This window comes from Schistocerca cancellata, chromosome 9 (genome assembly GCF_023864275.1).
Source record: "Schistocerca cancellata isolate TAMUIC-IGC-003103 chromosome 9, iqSchCanc2.1, whole genome shotgun sequence".
NCBI lineage: Eukaryota > Metazoa > Arthropoda > Insecta > Orthoptera > Acrididae > Schistocerca > Schistocerca cancellata.
The window spans coordinates 134,179,214-134,200,282 of NC_064634.1; the positions used below are offsets into that span (position 1 = coordinate 134,179,214).

General features: G+C 44.3%; 1 protein-coding gene and 1 pseudogene across 1 annotated transcript in view; one reads left to right on the forward strand and one right to left on the reverse strand.

Moving 5' to 3' along the window:
- Nucleotides 1-3,034: 3,034 nt before the first annotated feature.
- LOC126100752 (uncharacterized) overlaps nucleotides 3,035-21,069 on the reverse strand; it is a 36,593-nt gene continuing 18,558 nt past the window's right edge. Inside the window, exon 3 of the mRNA XM_049911373.1 lies at nucleotides 3,035-4,849. Coding sequence (XP_049767330.1) covers nucleotides 4,533-4,849 — 317 coding nt within the window. The 3' untranslated portion in view covers nucleotides 3,035-4,532. The remainder of the gene's footprint in view (nucleotides 4,850-21,069) is intronic.
- LOC126102396 (5S ribosomal RNA) lies at nucleotides 5,679-5,795 on the forward strand (annotated as a pseudogene).

Sequence of the window (21,069 nt, forward strand, 5' to 3'; positions counted from 1 at the left end):
TCAATCATTCTTAGTAAGAGTACTTATTTCTGCAGCTACATTTCAGCACCTGCTTGACTTGCAACAAAACCCTGCTCATTCTTTCGGTAGACTTTGTTACCCATTCATCTGTGCAACGAACGTTATGCACATGGAAACTGCACTTACACCAAGGGCTTCTAGGCGCCTCAGTTGAAAGCATTTCACAACTCATCTCAAAGCGTATGTCCAGTTCTATGAATCTGTGTACTATGAGCAGTTCACTTGTATGCTTGATTTGTATTTACCGTATGAGTACGCCGACAGTAAACTGTTCGCTAATTGTTTTTAAGACGTCACTTTCAGTGTGTCATGAAATTGTGGTCGGTACGAAGTAACTGATTCTAAACAGATCTTATTGATATTACAGTTTGTTTCATGAATCACTGATCTCTAACAATTTCCTTTTTTAACACCAAATAGGTTTATCGTGGTTGGTCTCTCTGAGGACCGAGTGAGGTGGCGCAGTGGTTTGCACACTGGACTCAACTTTTCATAACTGGGATTCAAAGTCATGTGAAATTTCTTGAAAGATATCATTTTTACGCCAGTGACTGTTAAACTTTTTATTTCCACTATTGCAATTTCTGCCTTAGGCCATTATCAAGTGCAGATGTTTTGGCTTTAAGCCAAATGTGTCAGCTTGTATAAAGTAGACATGGCTTAAAGTTCAAATGGTTCAGATGGCTCTGGGCACTATGGCACTTAACTTCTAAGGTCATCAGTCCCCTAGAACTAAGAACTACTTAAACCTAACTAAGCTAAGGACATCACACACATCCATGCCACTCCGGCCGGCCATGGCTTAAAGCCAAATCATCTGCACTTGATAATGGCCTAAGGCCGAAATTGCAATAGAGGAAATAGAAAGTTTAACAGTCACTGGCGTAAATATGATGTCTTTCAAGGCACTGGACTCACATTCGGGAGGACGAAGGTTCAATCCCGCGTCCGGCCATCCTGATTTAGGTTTTCCGTGATTTCCCTAAATTGCTTCAGGCAAATGCCTGGGCGATTCCTTTGGAAGGGCACGGCCGACTTCCTTCCCCATCCTTCACTAATTCGATGAGACCAATGACCTCTCTGTTTGGTCTCTTCCACCAGATCAACCCAAGTTCTTTCTCTGTAATAAGTTATCCAATTTTTCTGAAATTGTAATCATTTTGTTTGTCTGTACATGTACATCACATCTACTGATTTCCATCGCATTCAGATAATTACTCCGTATTTTATATTTTATTTATTTATTTATTTATGTCTTAGAGTGTATATGGGAGTAACGCTCGACAGAACTCTTATACTCAAAAACCATTGTAAGAACAATGAAATGAAAGTATCCACACAAAAAATCTCATTCGTTAAATTGGTAGTGTGAAATATGGCTTACGCTGTTAAACAGTCCGTCTGTGTTGTTCTGCTGCTGAATATGCCTCTCCAATCTGCTACATACCATCGTATATCATATTTGGATACAGCGTCAATGAAACATGCAGGCTGATTACAGGTTGTCTGAAGCCTACTCCAACAAATAAACTTTGTTACGTAGCTGGACTAGCGTCACACCTTGTACGCAGTTAAGTGGTTGCTGAGGTTTCAGTGCTGATGACACGGATTGTGGATATGATCAAGAGCAAACTACAAGCCCCTTGCTTCAGTGCCTTCTGCTCCCAACTTCCTGCTCGGAAAATGATGCCGCACATGCTATCTAAGTGCCTTGGAGGTTGCGATGTTCTGGGTACATGCTACGTGAAGATACTAGTTCGCTATGTGTGTTGTATTTCACCAGTATAAATTATATACTTCCTGATTTGATTATCAGAAGTTATATTTGTATGCTTTTAACTCGAGAATAAATGACGGTACTAAACCATAAATGATGAAGAAAATCTCAGGCGAATCGTAAAGGGCACTATTAACTGTGATTTTTTCTGCCTGCCTTTCCAATGATATTGAAATTAAAACGTACAATTAATATTCAAACATTTCATTACAATAGTAAAATATACTTGCCGATACTGACTAACCAACAATATGAAAATATAATTCTGTAAATAAATTTTAATGGGTAGTTGCTACCGTTACTTACTAACCCTTTTAATTACTAAAGCCACTGTTTCCAGAGTTTCGTAAATATTCACTATGGATGTAGTTAGATAAGTGAGTGTTCCGAAGCATCTTCATACATGTCACCTTTCAGAGTTAATGCTTAAGATAAGAAACACAGATTTTTTGTGTAGTGGTATTAGAAAGAATTTATATTTAATGGGAAACTAATGTTGTTAGAATCCTCTCCTGTGACTTTAATAAACAAAATAATATATGTTCGCAGGAGTGCGAATAAAAAAGTGGAATCGTTAGGCGCGACTAACTGTCTTCTTGATTCTTCATATTTGTGACTTTTAGATTAAAAAAATGTAACTATTATTTTGTTGTTGACCAGTAACAAAAAAATTTCACTTCTTACATCCCTTCGAGTCCAGAACGCACAGGATCTTGATTTAGTCCGTCGAAAGCGTTGTTGTAGGGTACTTCTGAGTAACAAGAAGTATTTTGTCATCCTGGACACTATAAGTAATATATTGCCAAATGTTTGAATCTGATGAGAATTCCTAATGAGCAACTGATCAGCTATTATTAAGTTATCTTCGATCGTCTTTTGTTTCTTCTTTTACTTGATTTTTGTTTCGACATCATATTAGTATACGTTGGTGGCGGCTGTAAGAAACCTATGAAAGGTGCGAAACAGAATTCTACTAACATGTAAACATCCACTAAGTGGATAATGGGATGAACGTTTTTTATGTGCTCTTGGCGGAGACGTTTTTAGACTCATATCCATGTTTTCTCTGTGTCAGATCGAGAAGATGTTGAAAGAATATTTATGGGAAGCAAGGTCTGTGGGTACGTCACGAACCCTGAGGTAAACATTGTAGCGTATTTCACACGCCAGTTTGGAGTACATTTCCGTGTCATGACTGGAGATAAAGGATTGTCAAAGAGTAAGACAACAATGGAATTCATGTTTTGTAAGGAAATTTATTACATTTAGTTGTATTCATCACTCATGCACCAAAGAGACTATGTTTACAAGAATTGTAGAAAAAAAATTCAGTCTGAAATTTCACATTCGACTTCACACGTAAGAAGTTTTACACACATTTTACAAGTTAAAAGATAACGCTGAAATTTACCTTGTAAATTGGCTTAATAATTACAATTCTAGTCTCTGATACTACTATTATGGGAAGAATTAGAAACTCCAACCAGTAATAGTTAACACAAAGTAAATGCATTCCTTTAACATGGATCAGGAAGCGAGATGTAGTTCGCTAGTGATGATCTTTCCTGAAATAAAAAGTATTTTTACTGTGCATGACTTAGCAGTGTAGTTTAATTAACGATGTGATCGATATGGCGCTGTTCCGTAGATATATATGTATATATATATATATGTTTCCATTTTGTCAGCGCTTGGGGAAGGTCGGATATTCGGTAACACACCGTAACGAACGAATCCTTTCGAGTAAGCATTCGGTATATTAGATGTCGTAAATGACTTTTCTCGCTGTCTTCTTTTTTTACGAAGTACTACGCGTGAGTGAAAATGACTGAGGAACGATTACTCTTAAACGAGACAAGACTAAACATCATTTTCACTGCCGTAAACGAAATAATAATCACAACACATACACGACAGACGACCTTTTAAAGATCATATTTCAGGTGCACTGACTGGTGTGCCTCTAGGTGTACCTAAGCATTAAATTTATTGTATAAATATCTAGAATGAATGGATTATATCGCATATGTGAGACAGCTGTGAAGACGACACGGCGTACTTGCTACAACAGCGTAGATATTTCTGCGAGCTAAGGTAAGAACGTTGTCACGGTAGAGAGGGTATTTTTACAGATGTATTGTCGATTTACGGTTGTTGTAGGTTCGAGTCGAGTGACTTACAGCGGTGATAGAAGGTCGCTATTTACATTATAACCGTAATGCGTGCTTTCTGAGATGTTAAACACGAGATACTGCATAGTTTAGGGATACTTGTTTTTTTAACATTTTTCACGCTTGAATAACTTTAGCGTTGTATCGATCTGTTAAGTTTGGCCAAATATGATAGTAGTAGGCAAGCTTTGTGATGGTTCCGAGACAGTAGCGGACACACATTTGGTGAAAAATCGCGAGGCGGCAGGATAGGAGGAACAGAGAGGTGAGGCAAGAAAGAAGTAGAAAGGACAGTCCTTTTTTTTGTAGGAAAGAAGTGAAGCGGTGTTTCACGTAGATTGCTGGCTGCCCGACGCGTACTGCCCGGACGAAGCAAGACGTCGGTTCTGCTCGCGAGGTCAATCGACTGAGGGCGAAGAAAGCCGATCCGAGGTTCACGTAGGGTAGGCGAAGGATGATTTTTGACGCGTCGGGCAGCGACGCGAGGATTTACGGCGAAGGTGAGGGATGCGAGCCGCGGAGGCTGGGGGTGCTACTGTCGGTGTGGCGTGGGCGGGCGCCGCTTAGGCCTTCTTCTCCTTGTCGGCCGCGGGGGCGGCGGTGGGGATCTCGGGGTACTCGAGCTTCACGCCGGGCTCGCACTCGATGATGGGGCAGCAGCCGGGGAAGGGCGCCGTCTTGTTGGTCTTGTCGCTGAGCTTGCACTTGGGGTTGGCCTTGGGCAGAGGTCCGCAGTCCTCGACCAGCTCGAACAGCCTGCCGGCGTTCTCTCCCTCGCCCGGGGTGCACGTGGAGCGGCCGCAGAAGGGGGTCAGGTCCCAGGTCTGGCCGGGCTCCACGAAGCCGCAGCGCGTCGACGCGAAGCACATGCCGGGGAAGTCTGCAACAGGAGCGGCACGTTAAGTCCAGCACTTGAAATGACTCGCGACTGCACAGTTTCACATGCGGCTCAGGAACGCTTTAAGGCAGGGCTTCCCAACATGTCGTCCGCGGACCCCTTAGGGGTCCGCCGGCTCTTTCTAGGGGGTCCGCGGCCACTTTCCACTAAATCGTGTAAAATTGAATAAAAATTCACTCGCTCTGAAATTTAAAGTTACTGTGCTCTTGACTCACTAGGGGTCCGCCATGGATTTTCGACTGAAGAAGGGGTCCGCCAGCTGAAAAGGTTGGGAAGCCCTGCTTTAAGGTATTGTGGGATTTCAAGTACATCTATTACACAAATGCTGACCCCAGGCCCCTCCTATCCGCATCCTCCACTGACAAGACGTGAGGATGACACGGCGGTCGGATGGTCCCGGTAGGCTACTCGTGGCCTGAAGACGGAGTGCTTTTTATTACACAAATAATTATTCCTTTTTGTGTTCAAAAGTGAAACAGCGCCTTTGTCCCGCTAGTAGTGGGTACATACACTCAGTTCTTATTACGCTCAGTGCTTACTTTCTAGAAGTTAGATTTTGGAGAAAAGAGAAGTCACGTAAACGTAAATACCGTGGTGAAGGCATTGTAGTATTAACCTGTAGTGTTAGAAATTAAAAGCTGCAGATTCTCAATTGTTAACAGTTAGAAATATGACCTACTAATGTACTTAGGTAGTAGGTTAAATTGTATAATTATAATGTTTGAAAAAAAAAAAAGTTAATACCGACGGGAGACCGTGACCCAAAGAGCATTACAAGTACTTAATAACCTCATCTCTATAGGTCATAAAGGGCAACGGCCTTGCCACAGTGGATACACCGGTTCCCGTGAGATCACCGAAGTTAAGCGCTGTTGGGCGTGGCCGGCACTTGGATGGGTGACCTTTCAACCGCCATGCGCTGTTGCCATTTTTCGGGATGCACTCAGCCTCGTGATGACACTAGTCGTGCCCTGCATCCTGTCAATTTGAATCAAGTCGAGGGGAAGTTTGTACCGTTCCCCCGTAAGCAAAGACTGGAAGGCCGAAAGCTAAAAGGAAACATAGCGATCTCTATAACGTAACCAATACTGAAGACAATATTATAGAAAGAGACGCGGGAGTAAACGAAATTGAGATGTGAGATATGATACTGTGAGAGGAATCTCACAGAGTTCTGAAAGACCTAAGTCGAAACGAGTCCGCTGGAGTAGGTGACATTCACCCAGAATTACTGAGATCCTCGGAGAGCTATCCGTGACAAAAATATTCCATCTGGTGTGCATGATATATCAGGCAGGTGAAATACCGCAACACTTCGAAATGAATGTAACAATTCCTGTTCCAAAGAAGGCAGGCGCTAACAGATGTGAATATTACCGTACCACAAGACTAACAAATAATAGTTGCAAAATACTGATACTAATTATTTTCAAAAGAATGGAAAAACTAGAAGACGCCTACCTCGGGGTTGTCTGCAGAAATGTAGGAATACGCGAGACTGTACCGTCCCTTCGGCGAAAGAGAGACAGAATACGTTTATAGGTTCTGTAGATTTAGAGAGAGATCTTTATAGTGCTGACTCGAACACACTCTTTGAATTCTGAAGGTATTAGGTGTAAAATGCAGCGAACGGCAAGTTATCTACAACGTGTACATAAACCATACTACAGTTATAAAGAGTCGATGGGTATGAGAGGGAAGAGGTAGTTGAAAAGCGGGTGAGGCAAGGTCCCGATGTTATTCAGTTTGTACACGACACGCAGTAAAGAGAACCAATGAGAAATTTAGAAAGGGAATTAAAGTTGAGGGAGAATAAACAAAAACTTTGCGGTTTTCCGATGCCAATATAATTTTCTCAGCGAGGGCAATGGAGTTGGAAGAGAAACTGAGCGGATGTTAGCCTCTTGAAAAGAGGTCATAACGCGAATATCAACAAAACTGAAACGAGGGTAATGGAGTGTAATCCAATTAAACCAGGTGATACTGCGGGAATTAGATTAGGAAGTGAGACCCTAAAAGCAGGCAGTTAAATAATTGACGATGGCCGAAGTAGCGCGGATATGAAATGTAGACTCGCAATAGTCAGAAAATCTTTTTTCTAAGAGAAATCTGTTAACATTGAATATAAATGTGAGTGTTAGGAAGTCTTTTCTGGACGTATTTGTATGGAAAGTAGCCTTTTACGGAAACGAAACACATCTTTCCGGACAAGAAGAGAATAGAAGTTTCTGGAAATGCGATGCTGCAGAAGAATGCGGAATATTAGATAGGTGAATCAATTAACTATTAAAAGAAGGTATCGGTCGATAGGACAGATGCTGCGGCATCAAGGAATTGTCAGTTTGTTGATAAAGGAAGTGGAAGGAATGAACGAAAATACTGGGCAGGAGCCATTTAAGAACGATGTTGCCCTGCCTTGCTGAGTGGTTTCCGCACGGTCTGTTCCTGGGCTACAAATTCGTGCGATAAAGTACGTACTGACTCATAAGATAAGGTTGATACATGACAGACAGCTACCCGGAAACTTTAGTGACAACTTGTGTTATCGCTACTGGGAAAAGAGAAATGGTGATTACTGACGCACGCCTCACGTATAGTGGTTGATAAGTATCGCCAACGACAAACTGTTGTTGCGCACCAGAGAATGAAAGTTAGACGTTAGCGATGTACGAGTGAGAATACATGCATACGGATACGTGCTTGTGTGTGTAAGCAGGTCTGCTAGAGAAGGGAAGTAGAGAGACGGAGTGAGAGAGGCTTGATATACAATCCCGAGGGCTAGGCGTTCCACTTTCACTGACTGGTCCTCGGCCAGTAAAGGAAAAAGAAATTTCTGGGTCGCAATCGATATACCTGCCGGCTACCGCTACACTTTCCCTTGCACGCTCTCCGGGGGCGAGACATGTTTGGAATGTTGTCGAGCCGGTGTTTGCGAGTTGCGAATACGCTGGACGTATTGAATGTGAACAGGTACGATCAGATCTCTCACATAGTAAGAAGCTGCCAGACATTCTAAACCGCGTACAACTGTGTGAATCTGTCTCTTTCTGGGAAAAAAAGATCACGTTAGGGGCCTTGGTCGAAACCAGCTGTCCATGCTGTTACGTAACGGATACGGCGAGGACAAGGTATTTGGCCGTAACACTCTTCGGAAAAGGCTAGACTTCTCACGAGCAGTTGACTGAGTACAGAGAATTAAGATCCATCCTTATACATTTTAAATGAGTTGACAGGGAGCGTTTAGTGAAGACTCAGTGTTGCCAGAAGCATTTCTGAAGATGTTCAATGCACCTCTGGATGAAACATCAGGAACAATAAAGTTTCATGGACTATGACCATACACCCGAAAAAACCACCAGCAACTTGACACGAAGAGTTTAGTGAAACATTCCGATCATAACAAAGATCTCTATTTTCCCAAAGGCTGTAGTTATAAAACATATTTTGCAATGGTTTAGGAGTATTAGTCGATCTTCTAGTATAATAATTTTAGCCGCTTGTGTGTTACATTACTCGATTCTGTAATAGTGCAAGAAAAATTGTTATTTCGGTATAGTGTAGTTAGTTGTGCAAAATTCTATTGGCTTGTATCGTCCCATCAGGTATGAGTCCGAATACTGGGTGCAAGTTTTTTGCTTTCATGTTGTTGTAAGTGCTCTGTATTTGTCTGAAATGTTGTTATCCCACGAAACTAGATTAAAACGGAAAAATGTGAGTGCAAAATTAAAGTATAGTGAAAAATGTACGTCAGTGTAACACACCTGTACTTTCCGTAGCGCGTAAACGCATTGATCAGTAAATTAAAAAGATTGTTTTTTGATTCAATCAAATCAAATTATTTCTACCTTTAGTTTAATCGAGAATCAGCTAGTAATGATAGGATACATCGAACTGTAAGATAAATCCGCTCAAATTAGTGTACATTTCTGTTCAAGTTCGTAGAAATAAGTCCCACATATGCTCTCTCTCTCTCTCTCTCTCTCTCTCTCTCTCTCACACACACACACACACACACGCGCACACACACGCACACGCACACGCACACACACAAACATTAATTTTTGTGTGAGACAATGAACACCTTTGTGCTAGAAATAAGTGAAAATAATTCCTATCTCCTGTTTACGACAAAGGTTCTCGGGTAGTTTCTCTTAGTTATCACGGGAATGCTGGACCTGGAAATCCCTACCCAAAAATTCTAATTGGAAATTCCTCTGTCCCGCTCCCAGCCTCTGGGCTACTTGACTGAAAAGAACAAAGTTGTATAACAATACACACTGCTCTCATCAGGAGGGACTGAAAAACGTCAAATAAAAATAAATAAACTGTACAGGCGCCACGACAGTTTCTCTCGGGCGTCTAACGATTAAACGCTGGTACACAGTTCCACTGTCGTCATCTACTTAATCTGAGGAGCTGTCCTCTGTCAGTCATATAACATTGTGAACGTCAGCCGTATATCTCTCGACGCTGGAACACCTGTGATAGCGTCCCATTGACATCTCCGCAAGAATTCTGATAATAGAACAATAACGTCGTTACAACCATAAAAAAAGCAGCCATGATATTCTCGCCCTGACACTTAATGTATACAATGAACATAACAGTTTACATAGTATGATACCCACGTGCAGTGAATGGGAAAAATACTATACTAGCGTTATGATTAAACTAAAAATTCCGCTTGAAGGCGTTGCCTTGAGTCTACTGTAAGGAACAACATGCTCGAATTTTCCTGAAGCAAACGCGGAGCTCCCTTTCGTCGCCCGCGGAGCGGCATTCTCACGGCTTATGTCACGGTTGGTCGGTGCCCTTCAGGAGTCGGGGACCGTGTCGCTGGCAGCGGTTTCTCCGCGGTATCCGCTTTCGCTTTTTATATGGTAGAGGATAAAATCCGCTTCTGTGGTCGGGCGGCGCGAGGTACGTCTGATACGTGGCCAGCGAACAATGCACAAATGTCACCCTCGCCGAGGCTAAGGTGCCCGCTATTCTGCACGACTACACTGCTTTTGGCCTTAATATAATACCGATCACATCTGACCCTTCTCTTATTACGTTTACGGTCGACCAGTGAGGTGGTGTGATTCGCTTACGTCTTCATCTTTTTTATGGTGAGTCTTCTATCGTAAGCGTGATTTGTAGGTAGTGGAGTTATGCTAACGTTCGAGGCAGCTAGATCGGCTACTACTGGTTTAATCTCTCTTCATCGCTAGAATTTCATGGCCGGTGAAAGAAGATGGTACCGTCTGCAATCCTCAAATTGCCAGATTGCACACTAACTGTCTAGATTAATCGGAAAGCTCTCATCTGATCATTATCCAGTGAGTGAAATTATGTTCTGGTTATTAGTAGAATATTCGTGGGGCGGAAGCATTAAACTTGAAAAGATACTTGGTGCTTCTCGAGGAGGTCATCAGAATCAGACTTCATCTTCTCTCTTTCCATTACACTTTAAACGCTCTCGTCGTAAATACATTTCTCCATAACAACTGTCTCCAGTACTGCCTATCATCTGTGCTGAAGCTGAAAACAGCTCAAAGGACACCCCTATTTTCTTCTGCTGGGGCCCTCTCCGATCGTATCAAAAATGTTTCTTGCCACATTTTTTTACGCTGAAGTTGGTCTCGAAAGCTGTCGGGATTAATAACAGAAAAATATAAAATTGTTTGAGTTTAGCGGTGGGGGGGGGGGGGGGGGGGGACTGTTGCACCTCTATCACGTCACTGTACGAAATCCCTCTTCCAATGCATCCATTCATATTACTCAAGGAGATGGCCCAGCGGCTTATTCCACATCCGAACGCGAGGTTCGGAAGTCCGAACTTGCATTCTGATTCAGATTTCCTGCAATTTCCTACAGTCACTTCCGAAGGCTGTCAGGATGGTCTGCTTGAAAAGGTCAAGATATTTCTGCTCTCGTCCTTTTCCAGGTTAGCAAATGGATCATTCCGCCTGCAGCGGAATGTACGGTGTTACATAATTTAGTGACAGATTATAACAGTCAGCCAGATTGAAGCTTCAACCTGAATCGTTTACCTCTCACGGTCTACGTTGAGGAAGTTTCATTTCGACAGACTACTTATTTTTCTGAGGCGGATTAGTCACAGAATGAGAGACAAGGGTGTATATTCTGGGTGATATCAGTAGCCTCTGTTCTGCACAATTACGTTCTCCAGAGTTATGTCGATAGTTCTACACGATAGCGCCGATAGCTCGTGTAGGTTTATCAGCACGACACTATTCATACAGACCGTTTTTTTGTTTTTAGTGATGCGGTTGACAGTGACGGCAGAAAAATCACGACCAAGACGGTGGAGTCAGTTCTTCATGGCCTAACACAGTATACATCTCACACATCAATATGTAACCAGGTATTCTTCATTTTCTACTATTATCCCACTGCCTATATCTCCACTGGTTATACTCTTATGTCCTCGTTGTTGCGAATTGTACCTTTTAGTTTATCAGCCACTAGTATTCCTACGGGATAGTTTCGTGATTAATATTGACGTAATCTCTATCGTTCAGTATCAGCATTATTTGTTTTGTCTGCAATAATTTCTAGTCCTTCTTTATTTTCACGTCGGTGAACAACTATAATTTGAGATATAAGGTCGTTTTGCAGTATTAATCTGTTAATCTTCCTGAAGGGCAGCGATCGTGGCTGGTACCGCAAGATAAAAAATTGCGACACACAGCGTGACTTTCAGCAGCTGCATTGCCGAACGTCAACGGCTATCGATTTGAAAGTTCGATAGTGCTGGCAAGACATTTGGAGCGCAAGAAGTTAGACGTTTCCCCCTCCCGCGAGCCGGCGGCCAATCGCTATACGCCGAGGTGTCTCTACAAACCCACCAGTAGCTCCACAGTCTATAGTCGTCCTTGACGGCTTCCTCTCGTCTGGGGTTTCACTGCTCCAAATGGCCGGCGAGCTAAGGCGCCACGTCGCTGTCGGTTCTAGAACACCTCCCGCAGAATGCTGCACACTTTCCTAGCTGCAACTGACTCCTGAGTTACGCCAAATACAGCCTTGTACCTGTGTAGCTGTCAGCGCTTTCTTGGTCGATTCTTTTTGTACAAATGGCCGTTTTTTTAGAACACCGTTCATGAAAATAAAATTGTTGATCGTCTTACGTTATTTAGGGTACGATCCTAACGAAGCTTATCACACAGAGCACAGAACTCCATGCGACTCTGCAGAAGCCGTATACGAATTCACAAATTCGTTGGTAGATCTTTTTTTTTTTTTTTTTTTGACTAGCTGTAGCGTTTACATGATCCTTAAAACCTGAAAATCTTCTAGTCTTTAGCGTGATTTATGCTGTGACGATAGGAAACTATCTGCGCTGATGCAGTAGGAAGGACCTTTGCCTTTTGCGGGCAAGTGCTCTACCATCTGAGCTACCCAAGCACGACTCACGCCCCGTTCTCACAGCCTTACTTCTGCCAGTACCTCGTCTCCTACCTTCCAAACTTTACAGAAGCTCTCCTGCGAACCTTGCAGAACTAGCAGCTCTGAAAGAAAGGATATTGCGGAGACATGGCTTAGCCACAGCCTGGGGGATGTTTCCAGAATGAGATTTTCACTGTGCAGCGCAATGTGCGCTGATATGAAACTTCCTGGCAGATTAAAACTGTGTGCCGGACCGAGACTCGAACTCGGGACCTTTGCCTTTCGCGGGCAAGTGCTCTACCAACTGAGCTACCCAAGCACGACTCACGCGCCGTCCTCACAGCCTTACTTCTGCCAGTATCTCGTCTCCTACCTTCCAAACTTTACAGAAGTTCTCCTGCGAACCTTGCAGAAATAGCACTTCTGAAAGAAGTTGGTAGAGCACTTGCCCGCAAAACGCAAAGGTCCCAAGTTCGAGTCTCGGTCCGGCACACAGTTTTAATCTGCCAGGAAGTTTCATATCAGCGCACACTCCGCTGCAGAGTGAAAATCTCATTCTGGAAACACTTTTTTGTAAATTCTTTACAATTTGGGACCACTGAGCAACCGAGAAACGTACAGCTACTCCTAAGGCGGGAAGGGGTTCTGCGCGAAGCGACTGAGAGCGTTGGCTAGACCTTCTCTGGTGGCCTTTCGCTTTCGTCGGCGAGTGCCAGGCGACTCCTAGCAACAAACAAGGGGCGCGGCGGCTGTGTGGGCGGACAGGGCGTCGTGTGGTGTGGCTGCTGGAGCTGGATCTGGACCACGCCCCGAGCACCGTTAGCGGCGACCTTGGGCGCGGCTGCCGCTGCCGCAGCCGCCCACCGTCTGGTTGTCGCTGCGCTTGCTCCAGTGCGGAACGGGCCCGCTCACCTAACTGGTTTCCTTTGTGGGCAAACTGGGTCCTGCGCGGCGAAGCGCTCGTGAGCTGCATCCCAGCGCTCGATTCCTACTCTGCCTTCAGTATTAGTCCGAATGGAAGGGATGTTGGTCACGATCAGCAAGGGCTGAGGTCGCGTCTCTTCCGGATAATGTACGAACCAGTACCTGGCGCTTCTGGCGGAAAGCCTATGAACTAGACGAGATTTGCTGGGATTATTGTTTCGTAACGAAATGCAAAAATTATATAAACTCAAGATGGAGAGGGGAGAAAGGAAAGCAAAGGGAATGAACTGATGATATCAGCTGTATCACGACTTCAAGAGGAAACCTTCTTCGTTGATCCATTATGGATCGTCGGACGACAGCTGGCATGAACTTCTTGATGCAATAATTTACCTACAGCCGTATGTATTGTAGAAATTTATTTTATTTTATGAACTATGTGCTCCCAGTTTCGGCATTATATTGATGCCATCGAGTGGGGCCTGAAGATGGCATCAATATAATGCCGAAACGGGTAGCACATAGTTCATGAAATAAAATAAATTCATACAATACATACGGCTGTTGGTAAATTATTGCATCAAGAAGTTGAAGCGGAAACAGTGGCGACTAGCGAAAAGGTGTGACAGATCGGCCTCGAACGCAGGATCACCTGCTTACAAGGTAGTTGAGTTAATCACTGCGCCACCGGGACACAATGTTTACTGGACATGCACAGGCTATCTCGGCAGGGTCTTCGGGCGACCCTCACTCCCTCCTAGCGCTTCCTTTTACCCGCAATCCTCGTCCATGTCCTCCGTGCTCGCTAATTTTTGATTCCTGCTAGAGGTCGAACGGAATTGTGCAGCTGCGCTGGTGGTTGTGAATTCTTAGCCCATCGAGACGCGTTAATTATATATATGAATGCATGGTGTCTGCTCTTCTGGACATGCATTCGTATAATAATGCAACAACTTTGGCACGCAGGGAGACGTTACCAAGTGATGTATGACATTGGATTTTACTCGGAATATATAGCGATTTCTGAGATGGTGTTTGAGGTGGTACTTCATATTAGCACAGCAAAAGACAGTTACGATTTTCATTGTCATATGGTTTTGGCGGTTCTTAGGGATATGGCGTGATTTCCGAGGTAATGACTAGATTGGCATCTGAGAGCATAGCCTAAATTTGACTGCACATTTCGCAGTGTATCATCTCCTACCGACAAATTTAATTATGTTGCCGCATACCTTCCTACGGGTAACGTCACGTTGGCATTTATCTAACGCCATTTTGCAATGGTCTGCCATCTTCTTTAATTAAACAGCATCACACATTGATGATCCGTATTTCGTACATTTCTTTACAAAAGTCATTTCTGATGTACACAACGGCGCTTTTTATGATTTTAAATAATACATGGACTTCATGTCAATAGCTGAGTACCATACTTGGATCTGAGAAACGCTTAGCTTTTCTCTCAGAATATATGTAGAACATATGTGTATTTTATATACAGTATGTTAGAGGTATAAGTGCAGATATTTTGAGCGGTGACTGAGGACAGCGTTCCAAACAACATTACATTCATTACTTCATTTTGAGACTAATAATTCTAGCTGTTAGGCGTAGTATGTTTCTAGGTTTGTTAGGACCTCTGAATGCTTATTTTTCACTGGCCAGCAGGTCAAATGTTGAAGTCTGGACACGTGCACGCTATATGGTTAGTGTGTACTGACTGGAGTAGTCCACTTAGTGGTGCAGTTATGACCGTGCAGAAAACATCAGGCTGCAAATTATGTGGCATGTTTGTGGGAAGACTGTTAGACACACCGAAAATACAACAAACGCACTGAAGTGAGTACATACTAAGGTACAAATGACCACAGTATCTACACTTATACGCTAACACCCTATATGTTCATGCCTTGTAATCGCTTTGGAACTTCTACTAAATTTTACCACTATATTTCCCAGTCTTATTCTAGATAAATGACGAAATCGGTGTCATACAGTGTTAGGGCAACTGTAAATTAAGATACGCAACTGCGGGATCCTCTTTTCCAGGAAAAAGCGTCACGGCGGTTTAGTGATATGACCTGCCGCAAAGCCAGAGAATCTCATCGTTAATAAGAGAGTAATTTATAATGACACAGGACGTTGAATCATCTCAGACTGACGTAATTTATGAGCGTTTACCTTTCAGTCTGCTCGTGAACTGTTATTACTCTGAACGGTAATACATTTACCGAACTAGTAAGTAATGTTTCAGTACGATATCGAGGAGAATACAGACTAGGCGATTTAAAGGCACATGGCATAGACGAATGTTCTCTCTTTTGGGACAAAGTGGTAGTTTCGCAGCAGTTAAGGCTTGTTGCTAATCTGCTGCTCTGTCTCACCAAGAGCGTACGCTTACCACAGGGAGAAACACCACGAGAAAACGAAAAAAAAAAATTTGCAGTCTAAGAGTGGATTCCACTGCTATTGTGCGGCAGGTGAGGAAGAAATGAAGTACAGGTTGTAATGTTCTGTCGGTGAACGGTGTAGCTGTGGAGTTGTGCACTTAGGACATTTCCTCTCCAGCCACTGTAATGTGCTGCCCGGAAGTCTTCTATCATCCGCGATAAATTGGCCTCTGGCAGCCATGGGAGAGCGTAGCGTTTAGGGAAGCATATGAAGTAACATCGTCAGCCTCATGTAATGCTGCTCGAGTTGAACAACAGAACTAGTTTCTACAACATGGCCACGTACTGTGCCATCTAGCAGGAAGAAATTGAGACATATCAACAGGTAGCTCTAAATGAAAATCACGTGGTACTACTAATTAATTAATGATGCCTCGCTGCAGCAATTTATACTGGTCTTATGCAATGCAGGAGTGTAAGTAATGTAGTGTGGAACATTTGCTCGCAAGTATGCCATTTTGTGATTTGTAATTGCGCTATACGACAACGATCACGATGCAGTTGCCGACTTCATCTCGCAAGGTGTCTTCCTCGTCTAATTAGTTTGCGACGAAGTCATTCGACGCGAGTTTTATTGTCTAATGGGCCTGCCACTGGCTCATTGTATCTCATACGTTGTGCATCGTGTCCAGTTGGGTCGTAACTAGCTTATAATTCGTCAAGTCAGTTTGCGACAGGAACGGCATTGACGTGGAAGACAGTGTGTAGCATAGAATCGCTGGGCTCTGCCATCTGATTCATCGGTGACTGGGAACGAATACTACAGACCGCAGACAGAGGTGAGGACGCTGTGAAGGCAACACTGAAAAAACAAATGCATAGCTGCGCGAAGATATGGTTTCGTGAACAGAGGCTGTGGCTTACGATGTGGTTGAATCGCCGTTCACCTTGTCCTATGAGTAATCCTAGCGGAGAGAGGGGGGGAGGGGGTGGGGGGTGGAACTTCACCATATTCTCAGCCATAGCCACTACGCATGAAAAGTAGCGTCCTCAGTGCGAAACAATACGCTCGTTTCATCTGGGGAGCAAGCAACACGAGATGGTTTGTGTAACGTAGATAACTTTACCAACCACTGATAATGCAAAGTAGAGGATTGGCTTTTATAAACATACAGACTTGAGAACAAATATAACGTAAGTGATCAATTAGAAGAAAGTGTTAATGCGGAAAGAAGGAAGGCTGAAGTGGAACGTCGCATCGACGTCGTAGTTATTAGCGAAACAGCAAATCGGCAAGTGCTGTATGTGGGAGAAAGTCTACGTAACTTTATCGAAGCAACAATTTCGGAACTTGCTTGAAGTAATAGATGAAAACCATGGAAATATGTGTCGCAGGAGAGGTGTTTCAATGATATTGCTTTCTAATACGAGTTCAAAGTCTTAAAATTTAACGCCGCCTCGCTCCTTTGCGATTCCGATTATTCACGCGTTGTTACGAAAATAATAATGATATTCGAACATACATTACAGATGCTCACTCAGTCAAAATCGAATACAAGATTGAAAACGATTTCTCAGCAAAATATGTAAATAGTTGAGCAGGTTTTTCCTCGTCCATGGCAATCTATCTGCAGTTCTCTAACGTGTTAAGCGGAGATGGCTGACGAGCAATTTTCGCAAGAACAGTACAAAAAATACCATTTTTGAAGGGAGAAACAAAAAGAAGGCAAGTCCAGAGTGTTAATAACTTTCCCGACTCACCGGGTAATGTCCGGTGATCAAGATTACACAACACCAAAGCAGGTTCGATTGAAAGAATAAATCAAAAATTGAAAACTGAAGGTTGATCATCATTTCATTGTTGAACACACTTTCAGCCGTTTACTGACCCAAATTGCTCCACTGTAGCCGACTGTTTAGTCCAACGATGACGGAAAGTATTTCCTTGTTACAGTTTGAGCGATAATAGGCATATAAATTTGAATTAATTTTGGACGGAATGCCCTGAGACCTGCAGCAAGTGGCTGAAGAAATGCTTCGCGGGGCTTCCCCGCTATACCAGCTGCAACAAAGGCCGACGCCAGCTTCGGCGGCGTTGTTGCTAGTGACGCAGTGTGCGGAAGAGTAGCGTGTAAGCCGAACTGCGACCTCAGCGGGCGCTGACACATAGCGGGCACGCCTCGTGCGTGCAAACAACAGGTCGGAGGGTTAGTCACCGGTGCACCTGAGCGATATTGCGTCTGCGCATCGCTGAGTCTCGACACAATGCGACGTGGAGACCGAGGTAACGGCCCACCACGGTTGCCATTCCGGTATCCGCTGATGATCAGTTCTCTGCTTTGTTTAGCAGGGACTGCTGACTTCGATCTACCGTTCCCAACAGGCTAAAGCCAATCGCTGCGTTCGGGAATGTACCCTTTCCGAAAACGTCACCGTGCTTTTGCACGTTTGTTTCGTTTCTTTATTGTTCATTTTATGCTCCAGTGTCATGGGGGAGGGGCTTTGTTTCTTGATTGGTCATTTTATCATCTAGTGTCGAGGGGGGAGGGAGAATCAATATGCTGTCAGGAGCCATATTGCTGGTATTCGCCGAATTATGCTAAAAAAAAACATAGCTCCTGTAGTTAAAAAACAAACTTCGTCAGAACAGGTCTTGAACGACGCTGTTCGGGCTGTTGTCAGTTTCCGTGACTGGAGCCGCTATTTCTCGACCAAGATGCGCCTCAATTGGGCTCACAAAGACTGAGAGCAACCCGCTTGCCAACAGCGGTTCGCAGACGCAGAGGGTCACCCATCCCATCACTAGCCCAGCCTGACAGCGCTTAACTCCACCGAGCAAGGTGGCGCAGTGGTTAGCACACTGGACGCGTATTCGGCAGGACGACGGTTCAAACCCACATCTGGCCATCCGGATTTAGGTTTTTCGTGATTTTCGGAAATCGCTTCGGGCAAATGCCGGGATGGTTCCTTTCAAAGGGCACAGTCGACTTCCTTCCCTAATCCGATGGGACCGAGGAGCTCTCTGTTTGGTCCCTTGCCCCGAATCAACCAACCGTTTAACTCCAGTGATCTGGTGAAAACAGATGTTTCCACTGTGGCAAAGCCATTGGCATAAAGTTTAAAATAATGGTCATAAAATGCCGTGGAAAATGATTGTGTTGGTATTATTTTTTATGAAAAACAGATATGGAAATAGTGTGGTTGTTGGCTAGGGAACAAATGTAGCTGCTGCTCCTGGCAGGTCCATGCATGTCAGTTCCCAGTACTGTAAGGGTAGGAAAAGGTGATGGACAGGGTGAGCGCACAAGACGGCCTGTTTGATCACTGGATCGATGTGTGAAGGATCAGTGTGCAGGGGTATGATATTGGGCTGGGAAATGTGATCGATAACTGCACTCTGAAACAGGAAGTAACGAGGGTGTGTTTATGGTGAAGAAGAGACTGGGAGGGGAATTATAATGCATTAATAAAATTTAAGTAATCAGTCAATGAATTGCGGTTTGTAGCGGCTATTAAAAAATGGGACTGACTGCCATGTTATCCTGTCCCAATGGTGTCATGGGATGTGGTTTGGAGGGGCATGTGGTAGACACCGTTCTGGCTCAAAATGGTTCAAATGGCTCTGAGCACTATGGGACTCAACATCTTAGGTCATAAGTCCCCTAGAACTTAGAACTACTTAAACCTAACTAACCTAAGGACATCACAGACACCCATGCCCGAGGCAGGATTCGAACCTGCGACCGTAGTAGTCCCGCGGTTCCGGACTGCAGCGCCAGAACCGCTAGACCACCGCGGCCGGCTGACACCGTTCTCTCCGTCGTTGTAGGGTTTCTTGACTTTGGAGTCGCTACTAATCAGTTGTGTAGCTCCTCAGTTGCCCTCAAGAGTCTGAATGCACCCCGTACCAGTCGTGTCACCAAGAAAATAATCCCTGACAGCACCGAGAATGAATCGAACACGGATCCCCCGGATAGCAGTGCGACAGATACGGAGACGGTCGCTATTAAAAGAATGTTTATTAACTTTAACAAACGGGCGATGCTGATAAATATCCAGAACGAGTGTCGATTGTTTTCAGATCCGACGAGTGGTTTCAGTGAGATAAAATATTTTCGTGGGACTGTGTTCCGCAATTTGTTTGGCTCATTTGGGGGCGTTAGAGAGATACTACCGAAACATACCTATTATCTTACGAATAGTTTTGTCAGTGAGGAACGTAAACGTAACTAGATCTGTAGGCACCAGCAGATGCATCGGTAGCGACTGACCGCTGTGTCATCCTGGCAGTACTGCGAATCGAACCCGTGCCCTCGATATGTCAGTCAGCCGCACTGAGCTTTCGCTTGTGGAGGCGGACTGTCAATGACGAACCTAGGAGTTATTTCAGTCCATGAACACTGCGCTTATAGAAATCATAGGGAGGGACGTGAAAGCAGAAACTCTTTCCGCCCTTTGTCCGATGAACGGGTTAGACAGAAACGTGTGTTACGTCACACATTTTACAGATTAGCAGAGCAAAGACGCAACTGCGTCAGAACGTTTTCGGATGATGGGTGTGAGAGGAGGGCGGGCGCAGAACCGGATGGGTGCCGCACGGCGCGTGTGGAAACTGTGCCGCCGCTTTCGCAGTCCGCGGTTCGTATCGCGGCACTCGCCCGCCAGCCCGGCCGGTCGTAAAGGGAAACTGCCGCTTGCAACAGCCGCTTGCAATGGCCCGCCTCTCTCTCCTGCAGCGTAGGCCGCTGAAGCCAGCAGGCTCTACAAATGTCGCCTCCACCTGCAGCTTCACGTCCGGGCGTAGAAGCACGGACGGAGTGCTCCTGGAGTGATCAACTGTGCTTCAGAGAGCGCCATACATAGCCCATATACATAAACTTGGCTCTTTTATTTTTGAAATCGTTCAGATCTGTGACGTCGGTGCGCGTCACATTACTGTTGCTGTGTAGATGCTAGGACATGGAAAGCCCTGAACTCCATCCGGGCCTGACGGATCAGCCCTGGCTCCAGTTCTGCTCAATTTGTATATCTCATACATTTTAGCTACTAACTACAAGAAAATCCAGTATGCAAATGATCTGTCAATAATATGTCAGAACAAAGCTGTCAAGAATTGTGAGAGTATACTCTCTTGTAGCCTCACCGTACTGAAAGAGTATTTTTGTAAATGGTGGCTTCAGACATGCCACAGTAAAGCAGAGCTCACAACGTTCCATATCCATAATAGGCACGTAGAAAGTCACATATGCTATTTGATGGAGTCCAAGTATCCAGTAACTTCTCTGAATGCCATTTAAGCAGCGTTGCACTAACTTGTCAAAGAAGCTTGACTCAAGAATAAATCTGCTTAACAAAATTGCCGGAAACAACTGTGGAGCAAATGCAGATCGCTACGTAATGTTAAGATGCTTGCCAGAATGAGTACCATTACCTACACTCTCATATCGATTCCCATTCTCTGACTACCTGTTCTATCCGATATTGCTCCTTTGAATC